This window comes from Lissotriton vulgaris, chromosome 10, assembly GCF_964263255.1.
Source record: "Lissotriton vulgaris chromosome 10, aLisVul1.2, whole genome shotgun sequence".
In the NCBI taxonomy this organism is placed as follows: domain Eukaryota; kingdom Metazoa; phylum Chordata; class Amphibia; order Caudata; family Salamandridae; genus Lissotriton; species Lissotriton vulgaris.
In genome coordinates, this window is record NC_141698.1 from 773,046,442 (window position 1) to 773,064,423 (window position 17,982).

At 41.9% G+C, this 17,982-nt stretch overlaps 1 protein-coding gene across 1 annotated transcript in view; it reads right to left on the reverse strand.

The window, feature by feature from the left end:
* The window catches only part of SPMIP4 (sperm microtubule inner protein 4), a 189,163-nt gene that overhangs the window by 63,642 nt on the left and 107,539 nt on the right, over positions 1–17,982 (reverse strand). The window contains exons 5-7 of the mRNA XM_086941689.1: positions 13,305–13,495; positions 3,670–3,758; positions 107–281 (exon numbers count right to left, since the gene is read on the reverse strand). Coding sequence (XP_086797815.1) covers positions 107–281; positions 3,670–3,758; positions 13,305–13,495 — 455 coding nt within the window. The remainder of the gene's footprint in view (positions 1–106; positions 282–3,669; positions 3,759–13,304; positions 13,496–17,982) is intronic.

Genomic DNA, 17,982 nt, shown 5'->3' on the forward strand with positions numbered 1-17,982 from the left:
TAAATGTGCAACAACAATCTCAATTTCTGCAACAACAAAAAAGAGTAAAGCAACATTTTGCGAGAGGGTCATTAAAATGTGGAAACATTTCAAGTTGACATAATACCTGTAAAACTCTGGTTGTACGTTGTCAGCCACTGTGCTTTCTCCAAGTTTCTAAGGACATTCGCTGATCTCTGAGACAGTGTTTCTTCCCATGGTCTTAGTGTTGCGTTTGGAAACATTGTTTTTGGTGGTTTAGGATAATACATTTGCTGATTTTCCTGGTCAAATTTGGGAATCTGCAACAAAAAAACACAAATAAGAAATGATGAAGTATGAAATTGTGTTTGAACACATGTAATATGTTTTATCACGTTTGGGCATGGCTCTTGAGGAAAGAAAACATTTACATTGCTTGATATTAGCTCACTATTATGAACACACCTCAGTGCATACCACGATAAGAACCTTCAAAACATTTACAACCTGGAAAGTGGGGAAACAACAAATAAAGGGACCGTGTCAGGGCAAATAAGGGAGCAAGATGTCTTCAATCTAGTGATGTCAGTCTGGAGCCTAATCCATATTTAGACCAAAGTACCCAATCCTATTTCTATTTAATTAGAATACTCAGTTCAATTTCTTGCACATGTAAATTGAACTCTAGTGTTCAGTAATCTAATTAAGATAGTAAATTCCGTTTTGCGAGGTTCGGGCATGAATAGGTGTGTTCTGGGGGTCAAAAGACGTGGTCCTGTAAAATTCATTGAATACCCACAGATTTTTAAATGATAGGAATGTACATCTTTTAATTGTTATGGGGGCACACCACTTGTCATCACAAATTTGCTTCAAATGTAAATGGAAAGAAGCAAAAGCCCCAACTTCAGTAAATCTGTCCTAGCGAGAACCCACGGAGTTTCTGACAATTTGGGAATGGAGGTACTGGTGTCATGGAACACATGGCTTTCAGTGGCTGATTCCAGAAATTGAAGATGGTTTTTCCTGGAGAGAACTACAGCTATCAAGTAATATCTTGTTCACACAATGCCTGCCAGTAACTAACTGATGTCATTCGAATGCTGAAAGTTGGAGGCATAAAGTGGATCAATGTTGAGGACAGATATGTCTGTTTACAAATGCTGATAAATATAGTAAATATAGATCTTATAGATAAATGTGGTCAAACATCCTAACATGAGTTTGGATGCAGAGTTAAGAATTCTCTATAGTGAGTGTGTGTGTGTGTGGGGGGGGTATCTTGCAAAACAAAGGGGCGTCCTCTAGTCAATTCAGTACATTAGAAGAGTCTTAGCTAGATCTCACCATAATTTCAGTTTTTTTAGAACGCACTTTTACAACTTAATGGATGTTCTATCAAAGTTTCAGGATGAAATGCAGAGAGAAACAAAGAAAGTTTGCTGGAATTCTGAGGTTGACTGCATCTAGTTGTGATGGCTTGACATTACTTTACTTAGCTACGATTGAATGGACCAGCACTAGCACTCATAATTGACAATTACAGAAGTACATTTCACATCCAGTTCCAAGTAATAGTGAGTTTGATAATGGTCAGGTTCCAAAGTAAAAGTAAAGGTGGTAAAAGTATAGGTAGGGAAAAATGTAATCAGAACACACAATCTGAAAAGACATAATTAATAGGCATAGGGTGCATTTCTGTTTACATTCTGGTGCTTAAAAGTTAATTTTACTGGCAAATTTACAGTTATAGCAAGGAAAATAGTGTGCCAGCCAGAAGTATGTTCCCAATCCTCCACTTCATTAGTATTAAACATAAGAAACTTTAGGGCAAAGGATGTTATGTTTAAAGAGAATGGCAATGTAGAATTACTGATCACTGTATTTTTCACTTATTTCTCACCAGGGCACTTTGCCTAATGTGTTGAACAAATAGCAACTGATTGTATCTAAGACTTCTTTTCAATTAAAAACATAATGTTGCATGTCTGAGACTGTCACTGCCCATGGTAATGCCAAATGCAGGTCTTACATTTGCTGGATTTGTGTTTTTATTCTCAATTGGCCTATTCACAAACGGCATTTTGGACTATATTTAGTAGTTCTAAAGTAGTAATCCTCAAGTACTTCATATAGCTATTCACAAACCTACATGTGGAGAACTCTGTCCCCCCTCTTATCTTTTCTTTGTGGAGACTTCTGCTAATATTGCAGGGATCTCCACATATGTAAGCCTACATTTTTGTAGTAAATGTGTAGGGACGGGAGAGTGGCTTGAACTTATGGAGTACTTATTGCTAAATGGGAAGCGGTTTAAGGAGGACTACGGAACAGTTATGGGAGGGACAGACACCGACCCACATAAGAGTAAGCCTCATATACTATTACTATTTATTCAAAACTACTACAGCCAAAAAAAGTCCCAAAACAGTTATACATTTACCCCAGTAAAGACCTGGATCAAGTCTAGCATGATACATAGCCAGTCATTGGAACAGCAACACCCTTCCACAGAAAACAACAAAGACATAGACTTAATATAAAACCATACAGGTAATAATGCTAAAATAAATCCTAACTTGTGAAAAATTATTAGCAATAACTTTACACTTGTAAATTTGACTCCAATGCCTGTTTGAGGAGTGAAGAGATGTAAGTTACACTATAAGTAACTCTATACTCTGAAATAGTGAATAGCTGAAACTGGTTAAGTTTCTCTAAAGTGTAACAGTAAAATTAAACATGAATCAATCTACATCTGTAACTTTCCCATCATGAGTAGGGTCCATAGTGTGTATTACTGCAGCCACGCCTCAAGAAAAAATAAGTATTGTGAGGAACAATGACTTGCTATGATATACAACAATACATATTTTAAGCATAAATGCTGAAACATAAAATTGAACTTTAAAGTACGTTAGAATTTGTTTTATAAAAAACGTAAAACCTCTCATATACTGAAATACACTAGAGCACAAAGTACGAGAATTGTACAAACAGAATCTTGCAAAACAGGTATTTTACAGTAAAATATATATTTTTACCAGTTGAACAGAAGGAGTATATGGGACAGTGGATATGGCATAAGAAGTAAAAATCTGTTTTGCTGGAGGTTCTCTAGATTTTGCTGAAGAGAGATGGAAGTGTTAAAATTGCTTAAAATTAGTGAGATGAGCCTGATATGGCATGGCCATGCCAACCCATTGCTTTTTTGTGCGTGGCATGTTCTAGGTTGCCGGTGGTTTGCATTTGCATGACATTTTTTCTGCTTGTGTCAGGCTCCAGGACGGAAAAAGAACTTCCTGTACCTACCCCTATACACTTACATGCACCCAACACTGTATCATCTTCTGCTTTACTCCCACCTGATACATGAGCCTCTTCCTGGAAGCACAGACTATACACATTGTTTGAAGGCTGCTCAATCGAATTATTTCCCTGATGTGCATATTTCCTAAACTTGGTCAGAGGTTGTTCCCTCAGATATATGACTTGCCTGTTACCATCAAAACCAGTCACTTTGCTTTTTCCAATCTTCCTGTTTTCATTCAAAGTGGTCGGAGGAAAGGTTACTAGTTAGAGTAATGGCCTTGTCCTATTAAACAACCTGGATTTGACAGATTATTATCAGGTCATCTTCAAACAGATGAAGTAATATTAAATGTCTCTTAAATTTAAATACAATTTTCTTGGAAATGAAATACTCACATGAAAGTATCCTTCTTGTCCGGGCCAATGTATGCTCTTCCGTTGAGAATCAGAAGGAATCTTGATAACTTCATGTCTATATGGGTTTCCTGAAATTACAAAATATGCATTTGCTTTGACACGTAACTTTAGATACCTTCCTCAGATAATTAATAGATTGTACTAATATGCCCTCAGATAATTAATAGATTAAACTAACATGTAAATTGGGTGGGTAGTTTATTTTGTGAAGCACATCCATATTCTCATTGTTTTGATGTGCTGTTTTTTATATGCCGAATTGTGTTCTCAAGTGCAACAACTCAGATGTTAATTAATAACATAGTTTCATGTGTTGACGGTTTTATTATGCAATTATACCATAAGGACTGTGGGAAAACATGCAAAAACTATGGAAGAAAATTGATGATGGGCTATAAACATTGGATTATTACATTTACTTTCACTTGTCTACCTTTAAATTCTCTATAATATATGGTATAATAAAAACCTTGCTGTACATTATAATATTGCAAGGCAACACAGAGTTCTGGACCAGATAGAGAATGAGTTCCTACACAATGTCATGGAGCTCCGTGGTGACTAACATGTGCTTATAATGTGTGTCAAGGGGGGCTGCATTTCTCATAATACATGGCTATACCATTATCTTTCCACAAACTGCTTAACCATTGATGAGTTGTTATTTAATGTGAAAGACATAGAATGTTTGCAGACATGAATGAAAGTGAAATTTGTACTGCAAAATTAAACACAGAGCAGGTTGATTTGTTACAAAACAATGTTAAAATCAGTTTAATATAAGTCACAGTAAAAACAATGCCATAGAGGAGCTTATAGTAGCACTGTTAGCTAGCTGGTATACAGGCGGACATATCCGTTGGGAGTGTCTGGAATCAGTCTGGACACCAATCCCACAGTTTATATTATCTAAACGTGCAGATCCTATATAGATATATAGACACTACACAACAGCGCGAGTCAGTATCCTGCTGTGCGGATAGATAATAACCAGCTGGCCCAAATATTCTTTGGCCGTGTGTGCCCAAGCATCAATTCCTAGTAGGCCTCAAGTTGCTCTTGACAGTATGCTGCATCCCTTAGCCAATGTTTAAGCAGGGGGCAGCGAGTCTGTCCCAGTGGATGGCAAACCTACACTTGTCCAGTAGGAGCAATATGATGTACAGATTTCGGATCCTCGAAGAGATATCCTTCACATATCCTAGTAAGGCTACCAGGCGTGTTTGCTGAGAAACATGTTCTGTAATCAGTGCAATGGTGTCGATATACGTTTCCAGTAATGGCAAATTGCAGGGCATTCCCAAGCTAAATACAAGAAGGTGTCACACCTGGACCAGCTCCAGTACGGCCGCTCCTCCACGCTCCTCCTGTGCTTCAGCTGCGACGCTCCCCGGTATCGTTGTAGCGTGCTGAACACTGAACTGCTGCTGTATTTGTATTTTGGCGCCTCTGCTGATTACCTGCCTCTCTGAGCGCTATTGGGATCACTATTGCTGCATTTATATAGCGCTTTTAGTCAGATTGTGCTGCATTTATATAGCGCTTTTAGTCAGATTGTGCTGCATTTATATAGCGCTTTTAGTCGAGATTGTGCTGCATTTATATAGCGCTTTTAGTCAGATTGTGCTGCATTTATATAGCGCTTTTGGTCAGATTGTGCTGCATTTATATAGCGCTTTTGGTCAGATTGTGCTGCATTTATATAGCGCTTTTGGTCAGATTGTGCTGCATTTATATAGCGCTTTTAGTCAGATTGTGCTGCATTTATATAGCGCTTTTGGTCAGATTGTGCTGTATTTGTATTGTGCTCACTCGCTGTACTTCTGTTATTGTTACCCCTGTCTGCCTACCACTCGGACCCTCCATTTTGTTGTTGTTGACCTCCCCAGGCCCGCCCCTCAGCCACACTACCGCCTCCCTGCTGCCCCTCCCACCCACGTTCATCGAGCCTTCCTCTCCCCCAGCCTGACTGTGACCACCTGGACCAGCTCCAGTACGGCCGCTCCTCCACGCTCCTCCTGTGCTTCAGCTGCGACGCTCCCTGGTATCGTTGTAGCGCGCTGAACACTGAACTGCTGCTGTATTTGTATTTTGGCGCCTCTGCTGATTACCTGCCTCTCTGAGCGCTATTGGGATCACTATTGCTGCATTTATATAGCGCTTTTAGTCAGATTGTGCTGCATTTATATAGCGCTTTTAGTCAGATTGTGCTGCATTTATATAGCGCTTTTAGTCAGATTGTGCTGCATTTATATAGCGCTTTTAGTCAGATTGTGCTGCATTTATATAGCGCTTTTGGTCAGATTGTGCTGCATTTATATAGCGCTTTTGGTCAGATTGTGCTGCATTTATATAGCGCTTTTAGTCAGATTGTGCTGCATTTATATAGCGCTTTTAGTCAGATTGTGCTGCATTTATATAGCGCTTTTAGTCAGATTGTGCTGCATTTATATAGCGCTTTTAGTCAGATTGTGCTGCATTTATATAGCGCTTTTGGTCAGATTGTGCTGTATTTGTATTGTGCTCACTCGCTGTACTTCTGTTATTGTTACCCCTGTCTGCCTACCACTCGGACCCTCCATTTTGTTGTTGTTGACCTCCCCAGGCCCGCCCCTCAGCCACACTACCGCCTCCCTGCTGCCCCTCCCACGCTCCGCCCCCTCCACTGTCCATTTATACCAGATGGTCCCACGCGCAGCGTCCACGCGCTACGGCCTCGCCGAAGGTGCGCCAAAGGTAAGCCCGTCTACGCCCGTCCACGCCTGGACCGCGCCCAGCGCCAGACCCCCTGGCCCTTGTCATGCCCACCACTCCCGCATTACCTACGATGCCTCCACCCTCCTAGCCCTTAACCCCGTCCGCTCCCCAAACTGCGTCCAAGCCGCTCCTGGACAAACCCACGGACCTTTCTCATGCATCTCCTGCAAATTCAATGGCACCGACAACAACTCCGCTACGATCATACCACAGATATCCGACCCCAACCACCTACAATGCATCTTGCTCAACACCCGATCGGTCCACAGGCACGCCATCGACCTCTGGAATCTACTAGATACCATCTCTCCGGACGTCGCCTTCCTAACAGAAACATGGATGAACGCCTCTTCTGCCCCAGACATCACCACTGCCATCCCAGAAGATTATAAGATCATAAGCAAGGACCGTACCGGCCACACAGGAGGAGGAATCGCTATCGTCCATAAGAAATCCATCCACATCTCAACCAGCTCAGACGTCAATCTCGCCAACTCTGAACACCTTCACTTACAGATCCACATCGACCCCAAGACCACACTCAGAGGCACCCTCCTTTACAGACCTCCAGGACCCCGCGCACAATTTAGTGAGGACATCACGGACTTCATCACTCCACACGCGCTCCCCTCCAAAGATTACATCCTTCTGGGAGACCTCAACTTTCACCTTGAAAAGAACAACGACCGCAACTCCACCACCCTCTTGGACAACCTCACCAACCTCGGACTTAAACAACTGGTCACTTCCCCCACCCACATCGCAGGTCACCCACTCGACCCTATCTTCACCTCCAGCAATCATGTCTCCTTCAGCCACACCACGGCTCTCCTTTGGACTGACCACAGCTGCGTTCACTTTACCTACAACAAGCCCAAACCCAACAACCAACCCCAACCAACTCTGCAAAGAAACTGGAACAAAATCACCATCGACCAGATCTCCTCATCGCTTCTTCTAAACCCCCCAGCCCACTCCTCAAACCCCGACCAAGCCGCCACCAACCTCACCCTATGGTTATCCAACAGCGCCGACATCCTAGCACCACTGAAAAAACGACAACTCAAACTTGGCAGCAAGAAGGCCTCCTGGTTCAACGATGATCTTAAGAAATCCAAGAAACTCTGCCGCTCCCTTGAGAAGGCCTGGAAAAAAGACCCAACCACCAGCACCAAGGACGCCTTCAAAAACGCCACCCGCATACACCACCAACTGATCCGAAATGCCAAGAAAGCAGCTTTCAAGGACCGACTAGATAACAACGCCCACAACAGCAAGGAACTATTCAACATCGTCAAGGAATTTACCAATTCCTCGGCCAACTCCAACGACATCACCCCCTCTCAAACCCTCTGCGACTCCCTAGCCTCATTCTTCCACAACAAAATTGCAGACATCCACAACAGCTTCGACAACCAACCCGAAGACCAACCCACCCATCCCCCTGCAGGACCCCCACCTCCCTTGAACACCCTCAATGACTGGAAGCCAATCTCCACTGAGGACACCATCCGTCTGATGAACTCTATCCACTCAGGATCCCCCACAGACCCATGCCCTCACCACATCTTTAACAAAGCAGACTCCATCATAGCACCGCACCTCCTAGACGTCATCAACTGCTCCCTCGACTCCGCAACCTTCCCGGAAAGCTGGAAACATGCCGAACTCAGCGCCCTCCTGAAAAAACCCACAGCTGACCCCACCGAACTCAAAAACTACCGCCCCATCTCGCTCCTTCCATTCCCGGCCAAAGTCATCGAGAAAGCGGTCAACAACCAGCTCGCCGCCTTCCTCGAAACAAACAAATCCCTCGACTCCTCACAATCCGGCTTCCGAGCCAAGCACAGCACTGAAACCGCCCTCATCGCAGCAACAGACGACATTCGAACTCTCCTGGACAATGGAGACACAGTCGCCCTCATCCTCCTTGACCTCTCCGCAGCCTTCGACACAGTCTGCCATAGCACCCTTCTACAGCGCCTCAGAAACATCGGAATACAAGGAAAAGCACTGGAATGGATCACCTCGTTCCTCACCGGAAGAACCCAGAGAGTCCGCCTCCCACCATTCATCTCAGAGGCCACTGAAGTCATCTGTGGCGTACCCCAAGGGTCCTCACTCAGCCCCACCCTTTTCAACGTATACATGAGCCCCCTCGCGGCCATCACACGCCAACACAACCTCAACATCATCTCCTACGCGGATGACACTCAACTGATCCTATCACTCACCAATGACCCTAGCACCGCCAAAACTAACCTTCACGAAGGAATGAAGGAAGTAGCCGAATGGATGAAACACAGCCGTCTGAAACTGAACTCAGATAAAACAGAAGTCCTTATCTTAGGTACCTCCCCCTCTGCCTGGGACGACTCTTGGTGGCCGGAAGCCCTTGGAAAAGCACCCATCCCGACGGACCACGCACGGAACCTGGGCGTCATCCTGGATTCCTCACTTTCAATGAACAAACAAGTCAACGCCGTCTCTTCTTCCTGCTTCAACATTCTTCGCATGCTCAAAAAAACATTTCGTTGGATCCCCACCGAAACTAGGAAAACGGTCACCCACGCTCTGGTCACGAGCCGACTGGACTACGGAAACACCCTCTACGCCGGTACTACCGCTAAACTCCAGAAAAAACTCCAACGCATCCAGAACGCTTCAGCCAGACTCACATTAGACATCCCGCGTAAAGAACATATCTCTGGTCACCTGAAAAACATCCACTGGCACCCCGTCAATAAGAGGATCACTTTCCGGCTCCTAACCCACGCACACAAAGCACTCTACGAAATCGGACCCGAATGCCTCAACACACGACTGTCCTTCTACACCCCCTCCCGCCAGCTACGATCATCCAACCAAGCCCTTGCCACTGTACCTCGCATCAACAAAACCACCATGGGAGGTAGATCCTTCTCCTACCTAGCAGCTAAAACCTGGAACTCACTTCCCACTTACCTTCGCCTTACTCAGAACCACCTAGCATTCAGAAAGCAACTTAAAACGTGGATATTTGACAAGTAATTCCCCACCCCTCTTCAAGCGCCTTGAGACCCTCTGGGTATGTAGCGCGCTATATAAATTTTTTGACTTGACTTGACTTGACTTGTTTCTGTAGTGTAAAACAAGCAGCGTGCATCATTGGCTAGTCTCCTCCTATGCAGGTGGACTGGTGTCCATTTCTGTTCCTTTATGAACAAAAATGTTGAAACATCCCCAATATGTGATGGAATATGTGGCTTCTCCAAAATGTTGATATAATCTCTTTGGAGATAGAGGTATAACTGCTGTATTTGACCCTATCAATAGGTCCTCAGTGAGTTAACTTTGGGTTTTATTTGGGTGAGCTTATCCTGTCAGTTGTTATAAGGCTGCTCGAGTTTGTGGGGCACGGATAGGGGAGGGTCTACATCATATATTGGTTGGAGGGGGCGTCTATATGCTAACTTTATCTTCTCCCCCTCCTCTAAGTACCCCATTCCTTGCCTGCACAGAGCGGGGCCTCCTACTTCCTGAGCTTGGTCTAGGAGGGGTGAGGTCTAGTCCATGGTCATTCTGGGTGAGTAATAATAAGTTCTATTTTGGTGTAATTTGCATACGATATACACTGGTTTCCTTCTCTATACAGGACTCATTTTGGTTTTCCTTTTTAGATGTGAGACACACCAGTTGATACAGAGGAACAGGAACATGGATTGTTCACATATTTCCTTTATCCAAATTACTTTTTCTTTTTTCATTATGTAATCACGCAGTAGCAAACGCTTAGAACAGAGGCCCTGAAGAAAGCCGTGGAATCATTTTCCCAGTCGGCTGCAACATGTTAGCCCCCCCTTGCAGTTATATATGAAATCTGCTTCCTCTGCACTGTTCTTGTTTTTAGCTAGGGAAAGGGCAATACTTATTAAAACTGTTCTTGACTCTTTACCCTATTTTAAGTCACCACATACTTTTTTGTTTTGCACTGCACTTGGTTTCTTCAAAACTTTAAGGTCAAGAATGTGATTGTGGGTGTGACCCAACTCAGAGAGGGTTATGGAAAGGTCCCGATGATCAAGAGACAGACCATCCCATTTTGGATGACCAAATGATAATATTTGATCTTTACAATAATTTTGATGGGAATTCAATATTTTCTGCTTGGGTCTCACTAACAATCAAATGTGTCTCTGTTGAGTAGGTTTCCTGGTATTCATGTATTTAGATACATACATTTGTACTATAGGCTTTGACTCACTTTGTTAGGAGTTCTCAGCTTATTGGAGCTTCCAATAGCTCTTATATAGACCCCCAGTTTTTCTTGTTGTTATTATTGATAGAGCTTGACCAAGTGGGTTTTGTTTGAAATATAAAGGACCTAAACAAAATAGGGAAAGTAGCACACCAGATCAGGAAATTTCGAGAGAAATTCTGTCTCTCCCTGTAACTCGGGATGCGGAAAAAGAATTTGCCAGGGTGAGCTGGGTTATCCTATAAGTGGTGCTGGTTAAAGTGGACATGAGAAGCTGGATTATGGCTATCCATAAGGCTCTGTAGTTGTGTCTCAGGTTAGATAGGATTTGTTTGGATAAGATGCAGCTGGTTAAAGGGACAAGAGAGCGCTGTCCTCTGTCGATTATTCTCTTCACCCTGGTAATAAAATGGCTGGCTGCATTGATACACTTGTTACTGATATAAAAGTCAAATTTGGGAAGGAAATCATCAAATAAGCAAGTTTGCAAATGACATGCTTCTACTCCTCACTGATCCACACCCTTCTGCAGAGCTTAGTAAAATTAAAAAATGTCTTGGACTTTAAAATAAATAAAGTCTAAAATCTTGAACATATAGTTACTAGGGGTGGGCATAACTGGTGAAATGTTCTGTAAATTAATTACTGCACAATTACTCGCAATTATCGGCATTCTAGCAATATTGCTATTTTCATAGTACAAAATGCACCCTTGTGCCCAAAATGGGTTCAAGGATGCATTTTGCACTTAGAAAATAGCACTAACTGCTACACTACATGAGGAGCAGGAGCCAGCAGCCTCTCCCTGTCCCTTAGTTCACTGTTCCAATGCTCCCGCAACAGGATTTCTTCCAAACTTACTCTTAATTATTCAAGGAAATAGAAGCCCTCCAGAGTTTAGTTCTAAACTGTATCTGGGCCAGAGGAAGAGCTAGATTTAACAAGAACATCTTAATGGCATTTAGAAATGGGGGCGGTCTTGCATGTCTGACCTTCCGAAATATTACTATGCAAACAAAATTATGGATAATAATTGAATGATCAGCCAGAGAAAAAGAAAAGAGATGGCTCCATATCGCTCTACAGAGAGAGTCATGCACACAAAACCTACATAGCTCAAATATCACTACACCCCCCACTAGCGACATTGGTCAAGGTATTAGTTAAGGAGGTCTCACTACTTTCTAAGCTCCTATCATCCAGATCTACTATAACCATTAATTCTCACCAGCTATGGAGGGAGAGCGATTTCAGAGATGTAAACTAAGGGAATGCCTATTGATAAGGAACCTGTGTGACAAGTGACAGATGTCTTGGCTAAGTAACCCTAATTTAAGGAAGGGGCTACTGGACCCCTAACTCCCTTTCACAAATTCTTAGAAACATGTGATACGATGAAAGGCTTTATCTGGAGGTTATAGAGTATACTTAATGAATTCTGAGACCCAAAGAATGTGGTTACCAAATACAATCTGAGTCACAGTAGGAGAGGGAAGTCTCCGAAAAACTGTGGGAGCAGATATTGAATATTGTACACATGTTATTTATTCTTTTTATTGCCCTTGTATGTATGTACTTAACTTTGCACGTTTATGGTCCGCTGTGACCGAAATAAAGTTATCGACTGACTGACTGACTGAATATTGTACACACGTTTCCAAAGTATTCAGCATTGTGAGGAAGAATATTAGATAGTCATGCACTGGTACCAAACCTAGAGTAGAGTAAACAAATGTACCCAATAGCGACACACCTTTACTTGAGGTGTAGGAAAGAGAAGGGTTCAGTTATCTCTGTGATGATTTTAATCATTCAAGTTGCTTGGACCCTACCTCTGGAATACACAACCTACCAGACTGTGCTCTGTCACCACTTTCAAGAACTACTTTAGGGCTCATCGACTAAGGCATTTGTTCATCCACGAATCCCATCATTGTTAGGCTGCCCTTCATGTAAATACATTGTTGATAAGTACATATACATTTGGATCACAAATCTGTCTAGTTCTTTGAGTGCACCAATTCCATATCCACCAATCTCCATGCATGCCACGTGCAAACTTTGGCCTTTTTACTAGGCGTACTGCCTCTGTTAGTGAGTTTATGTACCAGGGTTCTGTTGCTGTGTACATCATTTCTTGTAAACATGCTAATTTGTGGTTTTAATAACTGAAATAGATCAATAAAGATACCTAATTTGGATTTGCTCTTTGTTATTCCCATGAAATTGATAAAATGAATCATGGGCATTCGTTCTTCATATAAAGAAGATAGTAAGCAGACAGCTGATAAACTAGGAAAACAACAAATGATTTAACTATATTATTAAATGCAGACACAGCCATCAGATATATGAGCTGAAACAATGGTAGTTATATGTAAAAATTACATTTGCACAAAAAGTAAAATAGTTGACAATGCGCCCTTTAATAAGGAGGGTTGAAAATGTACTGTAGATGGCCAGCTGTAAACGTGTCAGCCATGGTGAGGTTCAAAGACAATCTGAGTGTTACAAAGTGATTTTTTAAAACTCACAGCAGGGCAATGCCTCATCAAACAGTGAAGAGCACATACAAAGGCATATGTTGGTTCTAATGGGGTGAAAACTGGTTCTGCCTTACCTGATGTTTTCCTTAGGACAATAGCATCGTAGCTTGACGCGGGGATGTGAGGATGAAGAGGCGGAGCACTACTTGCTCGAACTCCAATGTCTGGGTCATCGGGTGATCGATAGCTTGGGAACATGGCAAACTTGGAAATGTGGGACTGGTAAGGGTGTTCTCCTGGAAATCTCTGATAGATCTGCTTTATACTGATTAAAGAGGAAAAAGGCCAAAAGATCAGTTGCTACCTTTGCAAAGAAATATAAAAAAGTAATTCCTATTTTTGTAGATGTAGGTCTAGAAGTTCACATTTTACTTTAAGTTTAAATTAATTCTACTCTTGACATATCTCTCTTTTGCCTTTCAAAAGGACACCTTAATGTATCCCTTTACATTTAAGTACCATAACATAAGGAATCTGTGGCTGTAAATTATGCGTAGACAAGGTCACCGTAGTGCTACGAAAAAGTGTGGGGAGGGATCAAAGCTGTGCTTTTCTCTTTGTGATGCCTCTACCTATCCTTTTCACTTGCCTTATTAGTTTAACGAGGTCTAGTTTTAAAGATGCAGTAGCAAAATATTGCAGAGTCTAAATCTAGGTATATTACTGATTAAACACTATCAACATTTGGAATAGAGATCAAATATGTTGCTTGCAAAATTAAAGTTTCAATGATTTATAATGATTATAATGATTTATAATCTTTGGGATTTACACAAAATGTATATCCAAGTGTCCTTTGTAGGTTTACCCATAAATATTCTAAAGTAAAACTATACGTATCATGCCCTGCGATAGAAATAAAAAAGCGAGGAAATGTAAATGTTAATGTGAATTGCGGCCTTAAATCAGAAGCATGAGAGAATTTGTCACAAAATCTTAAGAGGACATCTTTAAGGCTATTAACGATGTCATTCGCAAGCACACAAGAAATGTTCCTGCTGGTGACTCAGTACAATCATAAAAACACATTCATATTGGTTCCTATAATTTACATTTTCCCCTAAGCCAAACCAGCGAGGGTGTTTCAGGTTTGCCTCTGACGTGCAGAGTTGCCACTGAATTTTGTTTGTCCTTAGTACTTTTATTTTGTTTACAGCTGCAAACTGTAAAACATGGACCTACAAAACAAAATAAAAAAATGCAAAACTGGAGCAAATTGTTGCAGCTGATGTGGCTCGATTACAAGCCGATCTACTCACAGTCCTTACATCAGATGAACCCTAACCCCAGAGACAGGCAATTCACTTGCACTTTCAAATAATACACAGTAGAAAACAAAACTCTCTCTCATATATATATATATATATATATATATATGTAGATAACCAACACCTTTTCACACATAGAGTGACACTTAAATTATGCAAAACAAAGGCAGAGAACTCTGGGTTGTTCTCAAGTTAAGATGGAAGGCAGCTTCATTATAGAGCACTCTCAATACCAGTGACACTCTAAATTTGCTCACCTCAAATGTCTGCTTTTCTATCAAAGTCTTTAAGTGTAGGATTGGTGTGGATGGCACAGTGCTAAGGAGACCACCTGGTAAGGGTGAAACCTACTTGTCCATCTTCCTCATCATAGATCTTAAAACATGAGGGTACACCAAGCAGTAAATTTCAATCTACAGAAAAGACACAAGACTCACTACTGAGGTGCTGCTTTCCGATTTAACACAAGGCACTTGGAACCCCCTATCCTCATTTACCTGGAAACAATAATGTGCTAAACGGACACTTCCTTGAGCAATCTGTATGGCCTGATGTAAATAAGTGGCAATGCTTATTGAAGACAAACTGAACCTAAGCCACATATAACATCCAGCTCAGGTAACCAGCTTGCTTTGCCGTCAAAGAACGGGCGGGGGTACTTACTGTGTGCAAAACACACCTATTCTTCACTGTTCAGTTGAAGGTCCCTTAATGCTGTAGACAACTCCAACAGGATCCAACAGCTAGAAAAAAGAACTTGAGGTGCAAAAAGTTTGACCATTCTACAGGTCCCTCCATTTATGAAACACAGGGTTGGATGTGACAAGAGAGATTTCACAAATTCTTGTCTTCATGTACAGATGCCATAGCCTACACAATAAATGCCTTCTCACACTGGAATCCACAGCAGACGGATAACACATAAAGGATCTTGTGGAAGATGAACAATAAGGTGGAAATTAACCTATTTCTTACTTTTAGTTTTTACTACCCTGATTCACTGTCCACCCTGTTACAAGTCCTTAAAGTCTGAGGTGCTCTGGCCTCATTAGAGTTCCTTTTGACTTTTCTCCTCACATAAATGATCCATTCCCTCTCCCACCTCCTTCAACTTTGTGTAGAAGAAAAATTAAGGTGAATGGAAGAGAATGTGGGATTGTGATAGGGAGGAATATGGATCATGTAAAGGAGATTACTGATAAGTAGTAGGTTCATTACTTCTTCACTCACCCTTCCATCCCAGTTCTTACAGTTTGTGAATATAAAAAAGTTTTATATTTTCTGAAGGCACTCAAGTGTAAAGCTATATTATGCTTGCAGGAATTCCACACTTAATGAACTGAAAACAGCACTCTCTTTTATTTAGTACCACAAAGTGCTCAATATTCCAGAACCAAATTTAACAAAGTCCTTGTGTTCCAAATCTAAAGGGTAATGCTTCACATATTTATCAACATTTGACTATGTTGCTGCCCTAAGGCACTCCACTAGCCTCTGCCCATTAGGCAGCCCCTCCACTGGCATATCTTGCGCAGATGTTCCCAGGAATAGAGATTCCCGTTGACAAATATGACTGATCAATAGCCTGACGTATCCATCTACCATTGCTGGGGTCAAAGACTTTCTTCCCTTATTACCAGGACCGAAGTAGATAAAGAGGGATTCTGACTCTGAAATCCTTTTTTCTGCCAAGTAGATTAGCAAAGTACTTCTTACACCTAGTGCCGAATGATAATTGGATTATGAACGTGAATTTAAAACTGCAAGACCAACTTCCAGGGATGAATGAAACTGTGAATGTACCTTTGTTTTGAATTTAGGATTTAAGTGTAAAATCACCTTATCAGAAAGATTTCTTAAGTAAGGATAAATAGAAACCAAGACACCTATTTCTCCAAATGTCCTCACCAATATTATCAGTACCAGAAATACCATGTCTGCTGTCAACCATTTTATTCACCCTGTCTTTAAGGGATCTAAAAGAAGACCCTGTGGATCTTCTTAACACTGCGAGAGATCCCAAGGTAGAAAGACTGCAGAAGCTACAGGCTATTTAACCTGAAACTTGTAAGTAACCTCTATACTAATGGTGACATTTTTAAAATATCTCCCCATAACTCTCTGAACCCTCTGATAGTTGTCCATTTAGCTACCAAGGTAGAAGATACAAGACCCTTTGAGAAACCTTAATTTAGGAAATCCAGGATCTTGAATTCATTAAAGGGGATTGGAATCAAGACACTATCCTTACAGCAATGCTCAAAATATTTCTAATGCTTAACATAAGATGCAAGGGTAGACACGCTTCAACAGTATTTAAGGAAAATGGCTACATCTCTTAAGAAGCCTAAGATTTGGTGGCCCACTCTCTCAACTTCCACTCTGTGAGGCGAAGCAATTCCAGGGATCTCCAAGTTAACTGAGGATAACACAGAAGGGAAGGGAGGAGAGGCAGATAGAGGTAATGATGTATTGGCATCTGACTCAGTGACAACAACCATGCTCTCCATGGCCAATATGAGAAGATCTGACTCAGTATTATATTCTCGTCCAGAATCGTCTTTTGCAACCTGGGCAGAAGGGAAATGGGAGTGATTGCATACAGAAGACACACCTGCCATATAATAAATAGTTCTTCCATCTCCCATGTATGCTCACACCATGTCTCCATGCAGAACTGATGAAGGAGAACACTAGATGGAGACTCACATAGATCTAGCCATGGGTGGCTGAAGTATATGCTATGATCTTTTGTAATACCTTCTTCCCCAGATAGAAATTCAATGAGGAGGGAATGTTCCAGCTTTAGCAGTCTGCATGGAAGTGGCCTCACCCTTGGATGCAGACTGCTTTTATGGAAACCAGGTTAGGCCCTGCCCCAGAGCAAACGTTGCTTGCTGCATCTGCTAAGGACCTCCCTTTTGGTTTCCACACCAGACAACTGGTGTAGCTTTGAGCTACCTGGTTGCCCATGCTTACTAATATCACTTTCCCTTCTATCTGAGGAGAACATTTATAAAGATCTCTTAGAATAGCTGGCAGCTCCTTTCAGTTGGACTGTGCCTTTGAAAAACAAGGAGCAGAAGTTAGCCAGTCATCTAAGTACTGGTGTAAGAAAGTGGGCTATTAGTTCTGATGGATATGGGTCCTTCACATGCAATAAGTCAGCAACCTTCCATCTACGGGGATCCAAGTACTCTGTTGTAGCACTTGACTCTCTCAGGGTAGTGAGGTAAAGGAGTCCAAGTCCTACTCTGGAGAGGTGGTGTGGGCTAGTATCCCAGTCCGCAAGTATGCAACAAAATAACACCCAATAAATTAGGTCCAATCAGTTCTTTTAATTAAAATAAGTAAAAGTCCTTATTCAGTGCACACTGCTGAATACTATGCATTGGTTTACAAATACATACATTATAGTAAGTGGGAATATCTATGGTTACACCCTCCTAACAGTTTACAGCCTTAGCAAGCTCTGAGCTCTATT